The sequence below is a fragment of the Hevea brasiliensis genome, chromosome 3 (genome assembly GCF_030052815.1).
Source record: "Hevea brasiliensis isolate MT/VB/25A 57/8 chromosome 3, ASM3005281v1, whole genome shotgun sequence".
Classification (NCBI taxonomy): Eukaryota; Viridiplantae; Streptophyta; class Magnoliopsida; order Malpighiales; family Euphorbiaceae; genus Hevea; species Hevea brasiliensis.
The window spans coordinates 2,614,291-2,639,595 of record NC_079495.1 but is presented as its reverse complement, the minus strand read 5'-3'; the positions used below and the strand labels follow the sequence as shown (position 1 = coordinate 2,639,595).

Below are 25,305 nucleotides of genomic sequence, written 5' to 3'. Positions count from 1 at the left end.
GCTTCTTCTTTCTTTCTTTCTCTCTCCAAACGAGAAATTCATATCTTTTCCATTTCCTCCTTGCCATTTTTAGTGAGAGGATTTATGAAGATTGTGCGATGCTTGAAAAGCTTCTTGAGGTGTCGTCAATGACAGAAGGAGAGAATGAACAAAACTATTAAGTACAAAATATAATAAAGATACAGAATTTCTAGAATTTTAGTGAAAAAAAAAATTAAAACGTAAAATTACTAAATAAAACTATAAATATTTAATAAAAAGGATAAATTATCATTTAGTAATTTTGTTAACACTTTTATCCTTTTATTTAAATAATATATTAAACATTCATAATATTTAATTTCATCAAATACTTTAGTCATTTTATTTATGTTTTAAATATATTTTAGTATATTTTATTTGTCAAATAAATTAACGAAAGATAAAATTTTAGATAAATTATTATTTTATTTATAAATTTTATCATTATTAACATTTTTATCTATTTATTTATAAAATAAATAAAAAAATTCTTAAAAGTACTGATTTTAATGAAAATATCTTATTTTTTTACTGAAATTTTAAAGACTATATAAGTCTATATCTATATTTATCTAATTATCTATCGATATTAAAGTAAAGAGAAAGTAACATTCTCTTTATTTAGTATTTTAATTTTTTATTTTTTCTCTTGTTTTTTATTTTTTTATTTTGCTTAGAATAATTGAAATTTTTAAATTTAAAAATTAATATTTATATATAATTAATTATGACAATTGAGATATAACTATATTAATTATTATATTAATTGTAATTATTACTTATTATTTTATAATTTTAATATTGATATATATATATAACTGAAACAAAGAGAAACTCTTACATTTGTGCATGAGCCACTATTTAAAATCTTTTCAATTTTTATTTTCTTAAAGATTTTTTTCGAGCCTTTTAATAAATTTTAAATAGTCAAAAATAAAAATTTTTATTATTAATGTAAATACACATGATATTAATAAATAATGTACTCCATTTATTGCCATGTATCCTATTTTTTTTAAATTGGAATGCAAAACTTCATTAATAGTTGAGAGAATGCAATAGGAGGATTCAGTTTAAGTGTCTGTTTAGTATTATTATTAAAATTATTATTAAAAAAATTATATTTTTAAATATATTAGTCAATGTATTAAAAAATAATTTAAAATTAAATTTAATAAAATTTAAATACAAAAATATTAAAATAATTTTTTTAATAATATTTAAAATGATATTTTTATTAAAAAAATAATTTTAATCCTCTAAATGTAATAGCAAATAGGCTACATCTGATAATTACAAATCAAAACCAAAGCAACTCAATTGAAGGACTCAATCCACAAAATACCACCTAAATTTCACTGCAACTAACGACAGTAAGCAAAACGAATGCCTGTAGGGCACTATCTCACCACCACCACATTAATATCCTATTCATTGCATCTGTTTTGGTTAATTAACCTATCTCTTCAGCACGCCCTGTATAAATCAATGTACATAGAAGAAATAATCCAATTCTCCTACTTTCACCTTTGGACTAGAATTTTCTTTTATATTTTCAGATAAAAAACAATTATAAGTGGTGATTAGGGTTTTCAAAAGTTTCATCATGAAGTTGAACTTGACATCTGCAGATGTCCTCTACTGCGGCCTTTGTACAGTTTTGTTGTCCCATAAGCCAAAGATTAATTGTTGAGGTCACAATGCAAGCAATGGCACGGCGTTGTGTGTTTTGCCCCAAAAATTATATGTCTCTGAATTATAAAAAAGACTATAAAAAAAATTATTTTTTAATACGCGAATCTGATAATTAGCCACCAACGAAAGGCTAAAACATCTTACCCTTTCATTCCTTGTGCGGGCACACTTTCCACTATGGCATTCCAACTTCAACGTGCACGGGCTCACCTGCGAGAAATGTCACTTACGCGACGAAGCACGTGTAATCCTCCTAACCAAAAACGCTCCTCCCTCTCCTCTCAATGCTTCTCTAACACGCGCTTCCTCATTTCCAATCCACTCCACTCCCGCCTTGCACGCGCACTTTTAAACACTGCGATTCGCTTTTCCCCTTCCCCACCAGCGACAGTATGTTTTCCTACATCAGCCCCACATGAAAGTCCATGTATCTTCACTCACTGTTGTTTCCGAATACTTGCCGTGCCAAATCTGACCCTTCATTTACTGGTACGTGTAAAGTGGAGATCTAAAGGAGTTGATTTGAAAGGCTTTCGTGCTTCCAGTAAAACCATCGGCTCCGTGCCAAAATGATAAATAAAAGAAGCATACGCGAGAGCATATTCTAAGGTCAGAACTATAAACAAATCGAACACCTAAAGCTTACGCTTCCGTCGATTCACGCTAAAGACTAAAATCTCAGTTGAATTTTGCTCTTAGTTTGATTTGTTTTTGTATTTTTGTTAGTTATTTGTGTTGTTAATCGGCGAAGATGCATTCGAGTCACTTGCTTCTCGAGGAGCCGATAAGGATGGCTTCAATCTTGGAGCCGTCAAAGGCTGTAAGTATCAATCTATTAATCTGGTTTTTAATTTTAGTTACATTGTAGATCTGTAATTTCATTGAGTTTTTGTTTTGTTTTTCAACGGTAAGTTTTGGTTTTGATTTTGTTTGGTTATTTTTTGCAGAGTTTTTTTCCAGCAATGACGAAGATTGTGGGAACCCTAGGTCCTAAGTCTCGATCTGTTGAGGTTATTTCTGGCTGCCTCAAGGCTGGAATGTCTGGTGAGCTTCGATATTTTGGTTTGTTATGCATCTAGATAAGGAAATAGATGAGGTAAATGTTGGATTTTTATATGCGTTTTGTTGGGCAGTGGCTCGGTTTGATTTTTCTTGGGGTGACCCGGAGTATCACCAGGAGACGCTGGAGAACTTGAAGGCGGCTGTTAAAAACACTAAGAAGCTCTGTGCTGTAAGTTTCTTATCCCCTCTCTCTTTCCTTTTTTTTTCTGTTTTCTTTTTTGTGTTAATGGGAGTAGAGACAGTGAGTAGTGATACTGGCATAATCTCCCAAATGAACAATAAACTTAACCTTACCAACTTAAATCAGTTTTTTACGCTGAAAGCAGAATGCTTGTTCATAGTCGTTGGTAAATTTTGCCTTTTTTTTCCCTTCTTGCTGTTATTATAATAACTATTGTGGCAAAATTTCTGAATGTGATTTAATTGCTGTTGAAAAACCTTTGTTTAAACAAGTTACTGTTGCAATGGTAGCCAAAGGATTTGTTTATGTTTGCTGCTGTAATACTCCTGTTATATTAAATGAAGCTGGAAAAGGATAACATTTGTCGCCTTAAGATATTGAATGAGCGGATACCATTTGTCTTCTTCAGGTAATGCTGGATACAGTGGGCCCTGAATTGCAGGTTATTAACAAAAGTGAGAAATCCATTTCACTCCAGGCTGATGCTCTTGTTGTTCTAACACCAAATCAAGAAAAAGAAGCCTCGTCAGAAGTATTGCCCATCAATTTTTATGGGCTATCCAAGGTTCAATCTCCATGAACTAATCATTTTGTTTAACCATTTTCTGTTGGAAAAACATTTGTTGTATTAGACATCCAGGTATATTCCTCTAGTTTCTATTAGCTCTGGCCCCAAATGTTTTAATTCCATAATTTTGGTATCGGAAGTACTTCCTAACATATTGGGGTGCTTATTGGAAAGACATAAAGTATTTGCACTTCTGTAGTCATTGAAACTCTTACTTGCTCTTATCTTCTTTTGGGATGCTACTTCATCATTTGGCCCCCGCAACCAACCCCACCACCCCCACCCCCCCCCTCCTTGCCCCCTGCCACCCCATCTCCTTTCGTTTCAAGATTTTATTGGAGCATAGAGAAACTATCAAATCTATGTATTGAAGTTCAAAAATATATAGAAATAGTCTGCACAACAGTGCCAAAGACACTTAAGTGAGGTTTAGATAATGGTTGGTAAGCTACAAAAAACAGATTTAACTTTGAATGGATATTTGGCATTAGCTTAACATGAAATTGCAATTTGTGGCCATTTTTTAAACTTATGCAGAACTAGTGTTATTTTTCAAATCAAAGGAATTTTATATTTTATGAATTATCTCAAAAAACTAAACCATTTTCTTGCTCTTTGCAGGCAGTGAAGCCAGGAGACACCATTTTTATTGGTCAATACCTATTCACTGGAAGTGAGACTACATCTGTGTGGCTGGAGGTAATATAGAGCTTTTTTTTTAGTTCTTTTATTGTCTTTACACCTTCTATTTTTAAATGATTTGCCTGGAAGGGGAGAGGTATACTTGTTTACTTGATTATTAATTGCATTTAGTTGTCTTAACTATACTATGCTTTGACTTTGGTGGTAAAGGGGTAAGGTGAACTATTGCACTTGGATTTGTGTTTGGACTAAGTCTTTGTTCTGATATTAGTGACAAAATCAAAGCTGTTTTAGGTTAAAAAGTCGTATGGAACCTTTTAGCCAGCTTGAAGAAAAGTGCATTTAAAGGAACCAAGTCACTTGCACACATTAAGTGACTTTGGGAAGAAAACCCCATTACATTAGCATGTCTGGCAACTATATTAAACTTGTGCATGATTGCGGAGTTCTTGCTGGAACTGGGCAGGTTTCTGAGGTGAAGGGCGATGATGTGGTCTGTGTGATAAAGAACTCTGCAACTTTGGCAGGGTCATTGTTCACTCTGCATGCCTCTCAAATTCGTATCGACCTGCCTACCCTTTCTGATGAAGATAAGGAGGTCAGTCATGCTTCTAACTTGTTCACTTTAGCAATTGATATAATCCAATAGTTTTCATTCTTTAAGTTCTTATGTGTGTTCTCTTATTGTGTGCTTTTTGGGGATTTTTCAATTTCAGGTTATAAGTACCTGGGGAGTACAAAACAAAATTGACTTCCTCTCATTATCTTATACTCGACATGCAGAAGATGTGCGCCGGGTAATTCTGTTCATCAACCAATGTGCTTCTGTAGCATTTTAGCTTTCAGAATCTGTGATGTTACTGTATTGTTTAATTAAACTGTTTGTCAGTATATCTTCATAGACAGTCTTCTTTGTATACAGGCCCGTGATTACCTCTCTAAGCTGGGTGATCTCTATCAGACTCAAATTTTTGCGAAGATTGAAAATGTTGAGGTCTGTTGCATATGATAATCCTTTATCGATCAACTTATACTATTTTATAATAGTTATACTATTTTATAATAGACTTCTAAGTTCCAATTAAGAATGGTGTAATTTTTTGAATGATTTTAAAATTATCTTTTCAGGGATTAACCCATTTTGATGAGATATTACAAGAAGCTGATGGCATTATCCTTTCCCGTGGGAATTTGGGGATAGACCTGCCGCCTGAGAAGGTCAGTTTTTATACATTAGTAAAAATGTTAGTTTATAGAATATATTTGTTGTGCATCTGAGCAAGTTGCTATTTAAGATGCGTTGATCTTTATATGCTTGATTCTGCTGATGCATAAAGTTCTGAACTTTTCTCCTATGTATTAACATCCTGAAAATGTTATCAAATTTTTGGCATTATGCTTTTTACTCTGTGAGTCTGTTTTTTGGTTGAGTGGGGGGCAAGGGATATGCCAAAACTGTATTAGAATTTTACTTGCAGATTGCAAGATTATGATATTTTACCTCTTTTGCTATCTCTCTTCAACTGCTGTAAGTAATCTCTTTTGCATTTGCAGGTGTTCTTGTTCCAGAAAGCAGCCCTTTACAAATGCAATGTGGTTGGCAAGCCTGCAGTGGTTACCCGTGTTGTGGACAGTATGACTGGCAACCTGAGGCCAACTCGTGCAGAAGCAACTGATGTTGCCAATGCTGTGTTGGATGGTGTGTTTTTATTTTTGTGCAATGCTAGTTGCTTTAAGGCTAGCTGCTGTTGCGCAAAATATGTAGTTACTGGAGTAGGATGTCATTTTTCATGTGCTTGTCGCATTGTGTCCTTGTGTTATGATTACTTTGTGTTCTTTAAGTGTTTGGATAATTTTTCTTTGCATTGTTTAGTGTAACATGCAAATTCTGCTCCTTGTTCATATTCCCTAATTGGACAGGAAGTGATGCAATTCTTCTTGGTGCTGAGACTCTTCGTGGACTGTACCCTGTTGAAACCATTTCTACTGTTGGTAAAATTTGTGCTGAGGTAAACTTCTCTTTCCTCCTTTCATATTTTGTTGATGCCATGCTATCTTCATGGATTAAATTATATAGTTTCTAAATTAGAACTGACTAATTTAGAAGTTGGATATTTGAAATTTTGTGCCTCTTAATGAATTGAATTCTGAACTTTTGGTGTCTGGGAAACTCATAACTATCTTTTTTAAGTTTCATTGTGTATTGGATGCTCTTTTTTACACAGTTCTTTTAGAAATAAAGTATTGGTTAATTTATTCTTTAAAACTGGTTCCCCTTCTTATATGGGGGATAACTTGACACTTCACATCATTTAGAACTTGGATAATAGCTGCAATGAAAGGTGTGTGCATGCATGTGTATGTGCATGCATACTTTGTGAGGATTAATTAATTTTAGACCAGTTATGTACTTTTGTGCGGATTAATTATTTGTATTTACCGTGCATGTTACACTTAGCACAATTTCATTTCACCCCTTTTTAGATAATCTTTATGGATGTTTTAGTTCTAGTGAATAATTTATTACTGCTTGAAATGACCTAATTTTAGACTATTTTGTACCTGACTCTGTGATTTTATAGGATGTGAGATAGTTGCACGTGATGTTTAGGAAATTGAGTTGATTCTTGCAATTATCTATCGTTTCTTGGTAACATGGTGAACATACCAAAAGTTTATGTTTATGTTACATGTGAAATCTATATGTTGTACTTTATGATTAAGACAACTTTCTTTGACTTGTTCCATATATGCTCACATAATTAAGCCATTTGGTTTAATAATAAGCTTAAAAGATTGCCAAGTGTCATATTTTCTAAGCCACATGGGTTAATAACTTGTTAAATAATATCCACATGGCATTTAGATATTGATTACTTAAAATTCAGTTTATTATTTTAAATTTTTAAAATTTAAATCTTCATTTTCCTTCTGCTTTTTTTTTTAATCCATTTTTCTTCTTTCAAAGGTTGTAAAATTTTTATTTTTGCTTTTTTTTTTCAACTTTTTTATCCTTTGATTGGTATATATGAACTAATTTAAAAAATAATACAAATAGTTTAGTAATAATTGAATTTTAAATTTTAAAATTGAATGGTAGTTATATCCATTACTATTAAATAATTTATTTATTAATACTTGAAAATTAATTCATTTCTCACTTTTGTTGAATATTGAGTATATATAGGGTTTATTAAAATCTCTCTCTTTTGCACCTACTTGTCATCATTAATTTAATCATTCTCTATTTTAAAAAGTTTGCACAATTATTTTTTTAATTATTTATTAAATTCTGCCAAATCCATTATGTTTATCTTCATAATGAAATTGTTTTTCAAATCATTTTTGTTTATGTGCAAAATTATAGACCATATTTCAAAAAATAAATGTTTCTATAAAGTTTGAAAATTTTACCAGAACAAAGGGGTATTCAATTAATTGTTAACTTTTTAGTGATTTTTATAATTAAATGAATGTTGTTATAAAGATCTGTAATTACTGAGAAGTATAAAAGATTCAATTTTAGAAGAATAACCTTGAAAAAAAAAAAAAGCAACATGAGAAGGAAAAAAATGAATATCACAAATTAGGAAACTATTTTGACTTTTAATTTTATTATTATTATTTCTTGAATATTAGCATAATATTTAAGATTTTATTTTGAGCATATTTATTATTATATTTGCTATTGCTATTATAGACAAATTCTTTCTAATAATTTATGGTCTTTTTTAAATGCAATTTTAATGTAAAAATATTACATTGTTACATTCTTATTAAGAAATATTTAAAGGAAAATAATTAATAATCACCTAAGAAATAAAAATTAAAAATTTGGTTTTAATAGGCATATAATTAGTGAAAATGTTAATACAAATTTAAGCCGTATTTAACATAATTAATTAAGAATTTTATCATTGACAAAATTTCATAGTATGATTTTGAACTATAAAATTTTGAAAAAATAAATATTAAATTATATTGTTAAAATAAAAAATTAAGTGGGCAAAATGACTAGTTATTTATTAAAACTTGGAATATCTCATAGATTATGTTTAGCCTTATGTTATTGTGCTTTCTTTTATTATTTATTTTATCCAGTGAAAAAGGAAACATGTTCTCTATTATCATGATGGTGTTGTATTGGTGTTTCTTATGGTGTGCTAGGTTTGATGTCAGATTGTGAGCATCTCTCTTCCCATGCATTTTTATATGGGTGAAACATCATATATTAGTGTCCTTGCATGTATTCTTAGGCAATCAAGGCAATTAACTGCAGGGCTGTGATCAAATGAATAAAGTAAATTTCATTGTTTTTAAAGAAGAGAACAAAATTTAATTTGCTGGATCATTTCCACTTCATACATGTATCTTTTTGATCTTTGTCATTTTTACGTGTAGGCAGAAAAGGTTTTTAATCAAGACATGTATTTCAAGAAAACTGTCAAATTTGTTGGAGAGCCAATGACCCACTTGGAATCAATTGCTTCCTCTGCGGTATTGTTACTTTTTCATGAATTTTCTTTAATAATCGTTCATATGTTTTATTGAATTAATCCAACAAGTCCATCAGATTAAAAAAAAAAAAATCAATGTTTTCAAATTTGGTATTCTCATGAGCATTATTAATTCCTGCCCAGGTAAGAGCAGCAATTAAAGTCAAGGCATCTGTCATTATTTGCTTCACTTCATCAGGAAGGGCTGCAAGGTATCCTTCTGTTTACCTGTTTATCTTGTTCATGTGAAAGTGAACTTAGAAGGCACCGGTTTCTATACTAGTTATAATTATTATTATTGTAATTATGGTTAATGTCAAATGCAACATCCATTGACTGTCTGCGAAACTTGTTAATGCACAGATTGATTGCCAAGTATAGGCCAACAATGCCAGTTCTGTCTGTTGTCATCCCTCGGCTCAAGACAAATCAACTGAGATGGAGCTTCAGTGGGGCCTTTGAAGTATGTTCTTGATTCAATTTTTATGCTTACAGGATGAAGTCCTGTGTTTGTTGTTTTATGTTTATTGATTTATGGTGCATGCAAATTGATTAACCATGTTGAATTCTTGTGTTCTGGAGATTCATCTGGTAATATAACATGATGACTCCCTTCCAAATTACTCTATTCTATTAATGAAATTAGCAGAATATACTTAGGATATACAAGGATTATTGTTTGACTGTATCATGCTTTTATCATTGAGAAATGTCTATTTTGCCTGCCTGTTTCCTGTTAATGTTCCTTGTGGCTTTACTATTTTTTGACTTTTCTGCGTCACACCACCTTCTTGATATTAAAGCTAATGGAATGGTCATGTCAATGTTCAGGCAAGGCAATCACTCATTGTTAGAGGTCTCTTCCCTATGCTTGCTGATCCACGACATCCTGTAAGTGTTTATTTTATTTTCATGCAGTTCGGTGCTTTCTTGGAAGATGAGCGAGGTTTCTATCTTTATGTGATGGCTATTTTTGTTTATTATTATAGTATTTATAGAACTTATGGCCTTCTTTTCTTGGTTAAACAAATTATGGCGTGGCTTGGGTTGGTCATGGTGGTTTTATTTGATTGTCAGAGTTAAAACTAAAATGGAATCTAATTATTTTTATGTTACAATAGAGAGTCTAGGCTAGACTTGTGATTAGTGAGTCTAGGCTAGACTTGTGATTAGTGAGTCTAGGCTAGACTTGTGATTAGTGACCTTGACTTGCCAGGGTGAGATTTGTACTCCCATTTCCTTGTAGGAATAGTTTTTGCTCTTATTGAATGCAATGATCATGAGCCTCTAGCAACTGAATAACTCATTCTTGTCTTCATTGTAAGTAAAACCGTTGTGTGAAGTTTTGTGGCCATCCTGATCTGGGCGCAACCTTAGTTCTGCATTTTTCCTGCCTAGAGAACCTGGTTTCCAAACTGATTTCTGTACGTTGTGGCATTCATTGAATACAATTATGAAATCTGATATCCTATATGGCTTTATAGGCGGAATCTACAAATGCAACAAATGAGTCGGTCTTAAAGGTAGCTCTCGATCATGGAAAGGTCTCTGGAGTTATAAAGTCACGAGACAGAGTAGTTGTTTGCCAGAAAGTTGGAGATGCATCCGTGGTTAAAATTATTGAGCTTGAAGATTAAAATTACATTTTTCCTACTTGTTTGACAGCAGATGGTGGATTCTACTGCTGTAACATGTATCTCCAGGGTTTGGAGACTAACTTATGTTTTGGAATGTATTAAGAATGTATACTGGCAATTATTTTTGTCCGCAATGATAAGGGAGGAAACTGGAAAGTATAACGTGATTCCCATATTTTCGGTCGGAAGCTTTGGAGTTGATTGGCTTCTTGTCACAAAATGATTCTGCAAAATTGTCATTAAAATTAATGTTGAGCATCGAGTCCAAGTAGTAAAGTTGATTTCACTTCTCAGGAGATATTTGGAGTTAGTTTACTTGCTTTATTTTAATTTATGTTTAGTTAATTTAACCCTTGCTTCTTGGTTGATATCTATCAAAGATCGAAGTTCCCAGGTATTATTAAATTTAAGTTTTCTGTTTACTTATTTTCGGTTAGTTAATCTATCATGTAGGCTAGAAGATAGAGATTATATAATTTTATTTTTTTTTTCTAATAAAATGATGAATAAACAAAATAAGAATGAAGATTAATTAATGTATTTTTTTAAAATAAAAAAAATTAAATAATTAATTTTATTAAAATAAAAAATTAAGTAATAATAATAATAATTTTCCTTTGAATGTAATTGAATTTCTTTTACCTCCTAATTTCTTATATCCTCTGTTGAGAAAAGTCTCTGGGTGAACGCGTGCGCCCATCTGTGCCCTGCAGCTCAGAGGGAGGAGGCGACGTCGTCTTGGGACTCTGACCTCTGGGTGAGGAATGTCTCGACGGCACTCGAAGTGTCTAACATACCATTTATCTTTATTTTAGTGCTCAACACAACATCTGAAAACGCTTTTGGCCTAACGGATAAGGCGCCTGACTTCTAATCAGACGACTTGTGGGTTCGAGTCTCACCAGGCGTGCAGAATGTCACTCACTCACTGGCCATATAGCATATAAAGTTAACAGATCAACTAGTTCTTCTCAATTTCACCCTTGTCATCATTGAAGATGTATATAAGACTAAGAGAAGAAAAACAATACAAGTATTTGCATCTAATGAACTACAAACCAAAAGCCACAAAAACCATTTTCATCTACGAACCCATCTAATTTAACCTAATTACATGACAATTCATGAATTCATCCGGTTGTGGAAGATGGCTCACTCCTCTTGTTTGAAGAAAGTTGTTGTTGCTGTTGATGAAGATCAAGAAATTCAAGCTCTTTCTGGCGTATCAGAAGTACCATTCTTTCACTTTCAAGTCTTCTCCTTTCATTCTCAAGTTTTGCTCTCTCCATTTCCCTCTCTTTCTTGCTGCTAAATTTCACCCACTTCAACCTTTGCTTTTCAAGTTCCAATGCTTGGCATTGGTAACTCACTCGCTGCTCTTCTAATTGCATCAATCTCAGCTTCATCCAATGCTTCTTTTCCCATGTACTCTTTGATCCATCTTGGATAACACTCGCTAATTCACTATTCAGTTGCTGCATCAAAGATGATGATAAAGAGAACACTTCTGTTCTTCTTCTTTTCCTTGAACCTTTCTCCTCATGCTCATCTTCATCATCATGTCCATGATGACTATTTTGACCCCTTGAATTGCCTTCTATTGCCTCATCCACCTCCTCATCATAATCATCCTCATCCTCCTCGCTCTCATCATCATCATCATCGTCCTCTTCATCATCTTCTTCATTACTTACCCTTTTTGCCAATTTTGACCCTTCTGTTTCAGTCCTTGAATTGGTCACAAATTGAGCATTTTCAGTTGAATGAGAACACCTTTGTTGCTGAGCATGAGATGATTGTGGATGCTGAGCATGAGATTGATCTGTACCTACTTCTGGTGAGTGAATATTACCAGAAGCAACCCCACTTGAGCCATGACCACAACTGTTATGATAAGCACACATTTCTCTAAAAAACAAGTGCTTAGAATTCAGCAATTTTTTAACTTCTTCCTTCATTTTTGTTGACAAATCCATTGTCTCAAGCAAGCTTTGATTCTCCACAACCTTGCAAGCAGTTCCTTTGCCAAGTATATCATTAACCCTCTTATACCTCTTGTTCAAGTCATTAAATTTATCCTCACACTGCTGTGGAGATACGTAAAATCCTTTCTCCATCATGGCCCTTGAAACGGACTTCCATTTCCCTTTCTTCTGCGACAACCCACCTGCCTTTTTCTTGCCTGTGGGATCATTTCCTTCAGATCCAGCTTCATCACCAATGTAGAAGACTGCCATGATAAGAAGCCTAACCATACTATCAGTCCACTTCATTCTTTGCCATGGAGATACCTTTTTTTTTCCATCAGCGGTGCTGTCATCTCCAGTGAAACCAGGCTCATCTTCGTCACTAGCTGTTGATTGTGGCTTTTGTCTTGTAGTTGAGGAGGCATATGGGTAGGCATGTTTCATAGTTTGTTGTGGGTGATGATCAGACTCACGGTGAGCATAAGCTACCATTTGTGGGTGATGCAAGTTGGGTGAATTTTGTGGGTTTTGAGTGTTCTGTTGTTGTAGTGACATTTCTAGTCCTAACATTCCTGATCCCATGTCTGAAAACATCCCACCAGGTAAACCATTGGGTTCCATCAACCCAAAAGCCTTTTTATTCACCTACAACAAACGACCAAGAATAAAAAGTGTCATTAACTACAGTTCTTGAACTCCCCTATTGGATTCAAGATAATTGGAGATGACAGAAACTCTATAAAACCCAGTTCAGGAAATGCAAATGAATCTAAGTTTTGCACTATTTTATATGATGATAAAATATTAATTAGAAGTTGCTATAATGGTGGCAGTAGAGATGTTAAGGGGAACAAAAGGAAGCATACCCAGTAAATGAGCTGAAATATAGAAGAAAACCCAGAGAAGATGATTGCTCAAAGCACCAAGAACTGAAAGATTGACCTCGAAACGTACCATCAACAAGGTCATAAAAGGCAACTACATGAAAACCCAGAAAAAGTTTCGAGTAGCTAATAAGAGATTACTGAAGAAAGATACAAAAAGGGCAAGAAGAGAGAGAAATACAATGGGTAGGCAATGGTATAGGAAGTGGCGCCATTAGAATGAGAGTTACAGAAGGAGAGAGAGAGAGTATATGATAGAGAGATAGCAAGCAGTTTTTCTTCTGTTTTTGCATTCGACAGGAAACTGCCCATGGTTTTGGTTTGTGTACCGCCTTTGTTATGGAAATTTAACCCACAGGATTTTCAAATCGGGGAAGTGCACTTCTAACCAACGCCACATGTCCATAGGATATATACAAATAGTCTGATTTTTTTTCCTTTTTTTTTTTAAATTATTCTGAGATTTTTTTCCATTAAAACTCAGACAAAATAAAAAGAAAAAAAAGAAAGAAAAGAAAGTTGCCCTCACCTGACTTTTTTTAAGTCCTTATTGACGTTGACTCAGAGTTTGATATTATTTTTTTAAATAAAAATATTATTTTAAATATTATTAATAAAAATAATTTAAAATTTTTATTTTATTATTTTTATAATTAAAATTAATTAAATTTAATTTTAATTATTTTTTAACCACCTCTTATTAATGTATTTTAAAAAATAATTTTTTTAATAATAATATTAACAATAATATCAAATAAATCATTAATAGTAATATTAAACAGACCCTTAATCTAATTAAAGTCAATGAATATATTTAATATAATATAATAATAAAATATTTAAATTTTATACAAAAAATTTAAAATTAATTAAAAAAAAGACTAAAATCATAAATTTATTTATTTTTATAAGTATCTAAAATATATTTTCATTGTTACCGTTACATTTATAATTTTTAATTTGAGAAACAGATCAAATAAGTCTCATATTTTTAGTTAAAAAAATAAATAAATTCAAAATTAAATTTTTTGTTAAATAAATTCTAGTACTTTAATTACTGCCAAACAAGTTCACCTAATAAAATATATTTTTTAATTTTTAAAGATTAGAAATTATTTATTATTTTTAATTAAAATAAAATTAAAAAATAAAAACATAATGAATAAAGTTATTTTATTTTTAATATTTTATTTGTAGAAAATAGAAAACTTATATTTTATTATTAAAAAATAATGTGTTTTAAAAGATGATTTATTTAACCTTAATTAGTTAGAAAGTATATATAATTATTTGATCCAAAATTTAATTTTAAATTAATTTAACCCTTTACTAAAATTACATTGGACTTATTTAATCTTTTCTCTGTTTTAATTTTACTGATTAAATTTTTTATTTATTCACTTTTATTAATTATATAGTCTATTAATTAAAAATATTTTCTTCATGAGAAAATATAAAACTAATTTTTTTTACTATATAGTCTATTCCTTATTACTTAAATATTTATTGAGTTTTCTTGAGAGAAAAATAGCAATTAACTAATAAGCTCTAAAACTATTTTAAAATCAAATTTTATCTAAAATAAGATAAATAAAAGAAATCAATAAATAATATTAACTAATGAATTAAAATTTATTAATGTTGAAATTATCTTTGAAAATCATGAGATTAAAATGAAATAAAAAAAATTAAAATTAAAATCTAAAGTCATAATTTTTTTTCTTTTTTTAAAAAAAGTAATAGACTTTGGAGCATTAAAATTTTGACTATAATTCTGAAGTCAATGGTTGGGTTGTGGATGGTTATTATTTGCCCTGTTGGGGCCTTGTGCTGTTTGGCATTGAGATGAAAATATCAATTTTGATATGATTATAAAATCTATTTGAAAAAAATTATTTTATTTATTTTAATTTTTTTATTAAATTTAATTTTAAATTATTTTTATATTTTTAAATTAATATATTTAAAAAAATAATTTTCTTAATCACAATTTTAATAATAATATCAAATAGGCTATAAAATTAAATATTTATATATAGAGGTGAAATTATCATTTCCTCTGAGGCTCCAATATTATGTTAAGAAAAAAAAATAAGGGGAGAAAAATAAGAAAAATAATGAAAATAAATAAAAATTTATTTTTCTTCATTATATATATATTAAAAAGAAAAATAAGAGAGAAAAGCAACTTTTAAAATAATAAAATATTTATTTATCCTTTTTATGTATAAATAAAATAAATTATTATTAAAATAAAAATGTAATTTCACTTATTTACTATTAATTTCCTCTCCAATTTGGAGATAAAGTTACTCATGGGTCCCACATAATATTTTTAAAACCTATTTTTCCTCTCCCCATATTTTCTAACAATCCAAACAAGTGAAGGGTGGAAAACTATTTTATTTTTCACTTTTATTTTTTTAATTTTCTTATTTTTCCATCAATCCAAATAGAGTGTTAGTTTCTTATTAAATTAATATAGAGAATCTAATTAGTACTTCTCCACCTTTAAAAGGAAGGCAGCGAGAAAGTTTTATGTTTGAGTCTCTCTATTTATTTATTTTAAAATTTATTCACCATTATAATAAAAAAAAATTTACTGCAATCCATTATGTCAAATCTTAAGAAAATGTTATTGAAAATGTAATTTAAAATAATTGTTATAATATTTAAAATTATTATAATTAAAATATGTCATATTTAAATTAATATTAAATTTTAAAAATTTTACTAAATATTTTTGAAAAACTATTTTTTGAATAATAATCCAATAAAATTGAGTGAAAATTAAAGGGCCTGTTGCATTGGCTTTGTGTCATGTATGAACAAAGCTAAATTCATAGGAGCTGGCTATGGGCCACTGCCAGAAGGTTGAAGACTTCTATATATAATAAAAACTCCATATCTAGGCCCAATTAAAAAAGAGATTGTTTTTGGTACAATAACCCTGGTTGAGATTAGAACTCAAAACAACACAATTCAAAATAGGATAAGTACTATTTAGTTTAGAACGAATAAATTGAATCAAATCACTCTAATTTAATAGTTCAGTTTGATTTTTAAAGTCATTCAGTTTGGTTCAATTCGATTTTTAATTTTAAGAATTTCAGTTATTTTAATTCGATTTTGAAGAAAAAAATCAATTGAGTCGAATCAAACCAAATTAGTTTATTAATTTTCAAATTATTTTATTTTTTTGGAAAATTTATGCATTATATATATATATTAATTTTATTGATTAATGATTATTAGTTTCAAATCAATATCAAAATTAGATCAAACAATTTGAAAATCAAATTTTGATAAATAAAAAATCAAAATCCAAAAACTGATCGGTTATAATTGAATCGAACCAAATCAAAGCGGTTTGATTTGTTTTCCATGCATTTTGATTCGATTCTTTCTAAAATACGTTAATTCAGTTTTAACGGTTGAATTCGATTTAAATTGAATGCTCAGCCCTAATTTAAAATATTCATTAATTATAGCCAACAAATAGTTGGATAAGTGACGTGGAGTTTATCCTAAAAGAATTTATGTATAAAGTCAGGAATTCGAATTCTAAAACCTTTATTATTGAGAATGTTTTACCTAAACATCATTATTTATCTGAAATTAGTTAAAAAAAAAAAAAAATCTTGGCACCTTTCAGCTGTATAGGTCAAAAGCAAAGCATAGAAATGTAATATGTCATGTGTTGTTGTGTGGATTACCAAATGATTAAAAGCTATATTTCTGTCTTCTAATTATTTTCCTTTTGGATCTCTTTCCCTTCCCCTTCCCCTTCCCCTTCCCCTTCACATCCCCCCCTCCCCATTTGCTCTACTACACCCACCTTAATTGCTTTTTTTTTTTTTCTTTTTTAAATATAATAAAATATATTTTTAAAACAAACAATGAAATATAGTTTATAGCAATTTTACATTGTTTTTTTTTTAATTTTAAATGAGTAATTTATAATTTATAAAAATTAATTTAACATTTTAAAAATAATGATTCAATATTAATATAAAAAAAATACACAATTAAACAACAAATGAAAAAATTCAATAAAAAAATAAAAATTTACAAAATATAGAGAAAATAAATGACTGTCTCAAACAATTTTGAAATGTGGGATTTTTGTTATTCATAATTAAAATATAATTTGTTGGTGTATATAAGATTTTTATGTTAAATATATTATATTGATATAAAAAAATATATCTTTAAAATCAATTGAATTTTTTTTAACTAACTAGATAATATCTTAATGTAAATTAAAAAAAAAAAATCTTAGCTTGAATCAATCAACTAATTCTCCATAGCCATCAACATTGATATTTCTAGAAGAACCATAGGTCTAAGAAGTAAGAAGCCAACCAACCTTCACTAGAAACATCCTATCCCTCATATACCCATCACAAATATATAGGTGCTCACAAGTCCAAATTAGTCACTTATTATTATTATTATTATTATTATTATTTTTTATAAGAATTTAATTTATTTTTTTATTAATTTTTATGTTTGAAAATCTAATAAATGATAAAATTTAATTTTTTAATTTTAAAAATTTTATTTTTAAAAAATAAAAAATTATATATAAAAAATAATATGATTATATGAGAATTAAATTAAATTTTATTTCTTATAAATGGTTTTTTCTAAACAAAGTTTTACTTTTGAAAAGATGCATGTAGATTATTTAATTTAATTTATATTATAAATTAGGTATTTACCATTCAACATATATGTAGCAACTACCATTCTTGACTTTGTAATGTGGAGGGAAGGTGGGTATGACAAGGAGGTTGAGATTATATATGCAAATTTAGTAATTGAGTAGTACTATGCAATGTCATTATCATATGAGATAGGAAATGAGTTAATTGGAATGTACATGACACTTGATTGGCTCAAGCATGAAAATAAATTTGGTTCATTGACATTGACATGCATAGTATACCATGCCCTCCAAATCATTTTGTTGGCTCTTTTGTTGTCAAAGGTGTCCCTCTAATTGTCCCACTGATAAAAATGAGAATTTAATTAATAATTTAATATATCTGTATAATATATAAATTAAAAGTACCAATAAATTTTAATTAATAATACCAAAATCATGTACCTATAAAAATATATGAAATTAATCAATTAAAAAGACTATATAAGTTAAAGGTTTTGTTTGTACCACAATTTAATTTTAATATTTTTGTGCTTCAATTAATTAATAGGTCAGTCACTTATTTTTCTGCTAATTATTCTTATTAGAAGTTAGACCGATGCAAATACATTTACAAATGTATCATACGTGTCCCTGACACGCCCACATGCAAAAAAAATTATAATTATTTTTTATATATATAAATTGAGTAAAATCAATTTCACGTGGAAATAAGTTTAGATTTTTTTTTATTGATAAATTCATATGTAAAGAAAATATGATAATACTATTTTGTTTTTCATTCATTATATGGATAAGAGATAATCAAATTATAGTAATTGAAAGCATGTTTTATAATATAAAAAATTTAAGATTTAATTTTAACAATTTCATAATTATCACAACAAAAATGCCAATAAAGAGGTAGTAAAGTCTTCTTAGTAAAGTCTTCTTCCATTTTTTAATGTATAGGCTCATGAAATTTATAATTTTTCTAATATATATTCCACTAATTATTACTAATTATCAATTAATTAAACTTCATTGAACTAAAAAATTATCATAATTATTTAGATCAATTAAAATGCAAATCAATACATTACTATTTACTTTACAATTTTTTAAATTAAATTTAAGTATGATTTTAGCCTCATTCATTTTTTGAAAAATATTTTTATAAAAAATAAGAGAAAACTATTCTTAAGAAAAATTACTCTCTCTTATACATATACAATATAAACACATATTAATAATTTAATATTATAAATAAATAATAAAAATATTTTTTTAAGAAATCATTTAAATAATAAATATTTTTATATAAATTATTTTATGCGAAACAAATAAAGCTTTAACGGATGTCCTAATTAGAGTTGGAAGCAACTCCAATATTTTTGGATGGCTAAAATTGTTTTTCCACCAGTCATAATGTGTGCCCTAATCCATACACATGTTACCTGTGAACAAGGCTTTTGCATTAGTGCTTACTATTATTAATAGACACATTCTTAGAAATTAAGGTTTGAATATTTTAGTTGTCAACAAACTTCAAATGTTGTCCAAAAATTAACCAATGGTCATACCACAACTATGAAAATGTTGCCTCCTCTCTCAATAGCCCCATACCCACAACTTTATTATGTTTTCTTCAAATACTATAATTAGAAAAGTTTAGTAATTTTTTTTTTTAAAAAAAAGAAAAATTTACTAATTTTGCAATAATAATTTAAAATATAATATATTATAATCAACTATTAAAAATATAAAAATAAAGTCTTAATCTAAAATTAATTGAGCCAATTATATAAATACTTTTTGCCATTCAACTACGTTAAATATTATGTTTATATCAATAAATCAATGCTTGTAAATTTTTCAATATTACTTATTCTCTTTTCATTTTAACTATTTTCCTTTTTAATTTGATATTTGACTATCTTAAATGATATTCTCTCTTTTTATTTTTAATATGTACTACATATATTATATTTAAAAAATATTTTTAGTATTTAATTAAAATATTAAATTAATAATATATATTTATATCATACAAATATAAATGTTAATATTATTATTAAAGTTTAAAAAATATAAAATAATTTAAAAAAAAATAATTTTTTTTTTAAATTACTTAATTTTTTCTTTAAATAAAAATATTTTTTATTAATTATTTTTTTTAAACATTTTAAACACTGAAAAATATTTTCTGTAAAATAATTACAGCCTTAATGAAAATAAAATCATTATACATGTGGGGCCAAGTATAGATAAAAAAACAACTTTGAATAACCAATAATCGGAAGACAACTAGATTTTGCAATTCCTTTCCTGAAAGGAATCAAATTTTAGACTTCCCTGAACCGTCCCTTAAGTTTCACATGTTAGCCAAAAATGACATCTGATCAATGTCCCATCCCACTTGACTTGACAGACGACTCAAAAAATAAATAAATAAATAAATACTATTAAATAATTTATTTATTTATATTCATATTAATTCTTTAAAAAAATTGTTCCATTCACACATAAAATTTAAAATTTTACAATTTTAAACTAATTTTAATTTCATTAAATTAAAATTTATTGATTATATTAAGTAAATTAATTATATGGAATTTATATTTATTGGTAGATAATATTATATATATTTAGAGTAAAATAAAAATTACTTTATGTTGTATCAAGAAAAGTAAAAAGGATAAATTATATATACTATTAAATTATATATTTATTTATATTTATATTCCATTCACACGCAAAGTAGCAAATCGCATTTGCATGCATGTTAAGCAATCTAATTTTAATCAAATCACTTTATATTTGTTATTAATTTTTTAAAAAAGAAAATCAATATTAAAATTAAAAATTTTAACTTTTCTACGTTACAAAAATAATATAAAAAATTTAAAGTGTATTTAATTTGACTTATAAATCAATTAAATTTATTTATAAATATAAAATTATAAGTAAATTAATATTTAGTTTGGCTTATAAATTAAAAAATTTTCTTAAAATAATTCATAATTATAAGTAAGGATGCTTTACTTATCACTTATTTAGTTATTTTAAAATTACTATTTGACAAAGTAAAAAAAATTATATTATCATAATAATTTATAAAAATATTAATTTTATCTTCATTTTAATAATTATAATACTTAATTACCTATTATTTTTAGTAATTTTAATAAATTTAAACCAACACAATCCAACACAATCTAATCTCAACCATCACAATTTCAATCAATCTCAATATCATTTAATTCAGTTCAATTCATATATAAATTTTTCAATTCAAGAAAAAGAGAATAAAATAATATTATTACAAATTTTATTGTACAATTACTCATTTAATTCTATAGATACATATGAATAGAAAATTTACATCAAAAACAAATTTAAAAGGGTATAAATGTTATACTCGAAAAAGATCCCAAAATTTCTTCAACTGCAGCTATAAGCAGCTCATTTTGCTACTTTATCTTTCTTCCTATCTGCGACAGCAAGAAAATGCTATCGCTGAGTAATTTACTCAGTGGTACACAATAATAATTTTTAAAAGTTACTAAAAATATAATTATTCATTGGTAAGTAAAAAATTTAAAAATTTTCACAATCATAATTCATAAAGCTGATGCCAATATTTTTAATAACAATTTATCAAAATAAATTGTAAACAATAGTGTTGCCAACAATTAACATAACTTAGGTCATGTCACAAAATTTTACGATCAATGCCGTATTATACACCACGACAAAGCAATATATAACCTCACTAATTGAAATTAATGAGGGAGGGAGGTAGCTAGCTATATGAGTACTCATTCGAACTCAACCTCAAATTGGCGAGCCAGAGAGGGAGGAACATAATCAAACTTCACTCCATAGATGGAGGAGGAACACAATAAAATTGTCATGCCAAGTGTGATTTCAAAATCCAATTCAAAATCATATCATTCAATTATTTTATACAAATCACTAATCGTATTTCATTCCAAATTTTCATTTATAAAGTAGGCAACACACTATTTCTTAAATAAAGTTCTCAAGGCTATAACCATAAAAAATCATTCACAACATTTATTTAAATAAATTTCCAAATGAAATACAAAGAATTAAAATTTGTTGTGCAAAAACCTTTTTTACTTGTCTTGATTTAATCCAATTTTTTCTCCTTCATTGGAAGGCTTCTTTCCAACTGAAATACATAGTTAAAGTATCTCAATACTCATCTAAAATATTTCCAATAACTAATCCAACAATTACATTATACATACTTAAGTTACTTATGAAGTTTCATAAGATTTGAATTCTGGATAGTTTTACTATTTGACTTTTGAACTCAATCTCAACCTAGTTTTAACCATAATCTAGTGATGTGTTCTTCATAAAATTTGTCCCTCTATGTCTTAATTTCATTTTCCAATCTGAATCACTCCATTTGGAGTTCTAGTTTTCAAGTTATAGTTAACTTATCATGTGTTGGTTCAATGACTCTTTATAGTTCCAGAACCAGGCAGATTCTGAAACCTTACTTTGCCCAGCCAATTGAACTAGCTAAAATCTTATTTTGGCCTAATATTCTTCATATGAGTTGTTCCCCTGTGTGTCCTGGTCATACAGATTTAAAATCATAATTTTTAAAGTTATGTATGGTGAGTTATAGCAATTTAATTGATCTGGACTCATAAACTCTGTGCATCAAGATTCTAGGTTCAAGTCAGTGTTTTGTATCTCACATTTGAGGTCCTTATCGTCAAATTTTGGGTAAGGTTGCTAAAGCAAAGTTGTAGCCCTATTTCTTAGATTTTCAGAACAGCTTGGATCATCCCAATTGGAGTCTCTTAGTGGGAGATATGACTTAAATAGCATTCTGAGGTCAATGGCTATCTAGCTTATTTTTAGGATTTGAATTGCTAACTTGTTCTAGTAAATTGCTCAAGTTCCATTAGGTTTTGAATTTTAGTCAAAATACTAAAATTATAGTTCTAGGTCTTATAAAAATTTTTCCTTTGGTTTCACTACATTTACAGTTTTGTAAATCAAGTTATGGTATTTTTGCCAAAACTGGTCGGATGGCCATTTGTCCAGGATTTTAGGTTAGTTTTGGTTTTGGTCAGTTTTGTTAACCTAATTTTTTCTAGCAATTTGGTTGGGTTAGAGTCAGAATTTGAGCTCATGATCTTCATAAAAAATGTGCTCCCATGTCTAACATTTCCAATGGTTCAAAAATCAGGTTATTCTGACTTTCCTATAGTGAGTTATGGCCATTTGAACATGTACTATTCATTTGGTCATTTTTCTAGGTCCAACAGTAGGTCACCCAGATTCAAGCCAATCTTAGACCAACTTATGGTCAATTTTTGAGCAATATTTCTCCATGAAAAATATGGCATTATGGCCCTAGTTTTATCTCCAATTGACCTTATTCCAATTGGAGCAACACAACTCTACTTATGGCCATTTAACCTTGCTGGACTCATTAGTCCAGAATTCAGCAATTCAATAACTATCACTTCTCTCAATTCCATTCATCAATTCATGTTAATTCTCAACTCAAAATACACCAAATTACCACAATTAGACATAATAACACCAATTGGTTAACATTTCATCAAAATCCTAATTTTCATAAACCCTAATTCTTCCACCTTACAAATTTTCATGCAATTCAAGCAAGCTTAACTCAATAATCATATGCACATCCCAAATCAAGCTAGAATCCATGTTTAATTAGATTAAAGCACATCAAAACCTCACTAAACCATGGCTGGCCGAAATTTCCCTTTTCCCCAACCAACAATATTTCTTTCATTTTCCACCTCATTTTCACTTATTTAACATCATTCTTATGGGTATATGCCAATTTAAATGAAGAGAAAGACTTACCTCTATTAAGCTCCTTTCAACTCTTCAAATCTTTCACTTTTCCTTTAAATTCTTCCTCTCAATCTTCTTATCAAGGCTAATTTTAAGGGTTTTGGTGAAATAACTACTAAAATTAGGGGTTAATTTTAGGGTTTGAGGTGTTTGAATTGCACATCAATGCAAGAATTTGAGAGGAAGAGAGCGAGAGAGAAAGTCGGCAACCATGGGTGGAAGATGATGAATAATTTTGATTTTTATCTACCTATTATCTTATTTATTTTTACTCAAAAATGATTTAATTTAATTATAAATTTTAATTGTGTCATGCTTACATATTGATGATGTCATAAAACACTTTAAATTTGAATTTTTCTTTTCTTTTTCTTTTCTTTCACTATACCTCTTCACTTTTAATCTATTTTTTAATATTTTAATGTTACTCATTTTAATAGACATTTAGGTTAAAAGTCACATTTAATAGTGAATTGACCAAAATGCCCTTCGTCGGTTCAATCTATTTTTCCAGTAGTACTTGGTAACTCTTTAAATACTGATTCAATTATTTGAACTTATTCTCTTTTTATTTCCATGGTTTTCTAGTTCCCAATGGTTGCACAATTATCCCTAGGCCTGGGGTGTCATAGGGTCCCACACAAATTTAGGGTAGCAGCTGAGCTCGTAGTCGTTTTCTGGGTCATCACTATCACCGGGACCTTGGCTCATTTAACCGATTATGCTTTGTTTTTCTTATTTCCATTTCACCTTCATATAATTTATATTAATTTTTATTTATAACTTTTCTAGATGATTTAAATACGGTTCTAAATATCCTGACTGTCTGGACAGACACTAGTAATCGAAACAGTAGAATGTATAGACTATTTAATATGGGAGTGTTACAATAATTAATTATTTATTTTTAATTTGATTTATAAGTTAAAAAATATATTTTAAGTAAAAAATTAAAAATAAGTAGCCAAATCAAACACTCTTACTAGTAACATATTAAATTCTTCTAATACAAGTATACAAAAAATAAATTTTTATATAATTTTTTAAAACTATGTTTGTAAGTACATTTAAATATAAAATAATCTCCCACATGATTCATGGACAATAAAATAAAAATATTTAGTGTTTCGTGTTATTTTTTTTATCTATAATTTAAATTTTATTAAATTAGTATTTTATAACTCCGCCTAAGTAGTTTATGCTTTAGCATCCCCCAAGAGATATGAGGAGGTGACAACCAAAATAAAAATTTAAATCACACCTATGATATGGATTTAAATGATAAAGGCTTAGTTGAGTTGAGTATTTTATAATTATATTTATTATTAAAATTTTAATTATTTTAATATTAAGAAGATAATATTATATTAATTATTATTAATGACATTAGAATATTTGTGTTTTTTTTTATTGAAATTATTGAGTAGAATAATGACATTAGAATATTAAGATTTCTTTTTAGGGAAATTTTTACTTAGACATAATTTATTATAGACTTAAAATATAAATATATATAGTTTATATATTTATAGATAAATCTCATTATATATTTTATGTTGATAAGGTTTTTGTTTTTTTGTTTACACAAATTTATGTGGGAGAATATATTATACAAGAAAAAAAA

General features: G+C 28.3%; 2 protein-coding genes across 2 annotated transcripts; one reads left to right on the top strand and one right to left on the bottom strand.

Annotated features, from left to right (window-relative positions):
- The first annotated feature begins 1,917 nt into the window (after window positions 1-1,917).
- Window positions 1,918-10,600, top strand: LOC110636327 (pyruvate kinase 1, cytosolic). The gene is made up of 17 exons (XM_021785980.2): window positions 1,918-2,325; window positions 2,443-2,536; window positions 2,664-2,760; window positions 2,850-2,947; window positions 3,369-3,524; window positions 4,149-4,226; window positions 4,636-4,767; window positions 4,886-4,966; window positions 5,092-5,163; window positions 5,298-5,387; window positions 5,724-5,868; window positions 6,090-6,178; window positions 8,571-8,666; window positions 8,810-8,877; window positions 9,029-9,128; window positions 9,497-9,556; window positions 10,150-10,600. Exons 2-17 carry the CDS (start codon window positions 2,468-2,470, stop codon window positions 10,300-10,302), a joined length of 1,584 nt encoding a protein of 527 aa, XP_021641672.2. The 5' UTR covers window positions 1,918-2,325; window positions 2,443-2,467; the 3' UTR covers window positions 10,303-10,600.
- Window positions 10,601-11,313: 713 nt separating this feature from the next.
- LOC110636312 (uncharacterized) lies at window positions 11,314-13,469 on the bottom strand. Its single transcript, XM_021785968.2, has 2 exons — window positions 13,136-13,469; window positions 11,314-12,914 (listed from the first exon to the last, which is right to left on the bottom strand). The coding sequence occupies exon 2, from the start codon at window positions 12,888-12,890 to the stop codon at window positions 11,433-11,435; it is 1,458 nt and encodes a 485-aa protein (XP_021641660.2). The 5' UTR covers window positions 12,891-12,914; window positions 13,136-13,469; the 3' UTR covers window positions 11,314-11,432.
- Window positions 13,470-25,305: the final 11,836 nt, after the last annotated feature.

Coding starts and splice junctions, on each gene's coding strand:
- LOC110636327 (XM_021785980.2), top strand. CDS start 2,468: ATGCATTCGAGTCACTTGCTTCTCGAGGAGCCGATAAGGATGGCTTCA. Junction 2,537..2,663: donor TCTTGGAGCCGTCAAAGGCT/GTAAGTATCAAT, acceptor TATTTTTTGCAG/AGTTTTTTTCCAGCAATGAC. Junction 8,878..9,028: donor TCATCAGGAAGGGCTGCAAG/GTATCCTTCTGT, acceptor GTTAATGCACAG/ATTGATTGCCAAGTATAGGC.
- LOC110636312 (XM_021785968.2), bottom strand. CDS start 12,890: ATGGAACCCAATGGTTTACCTGGTGGGATGTTTTCAGACATGGGATCA.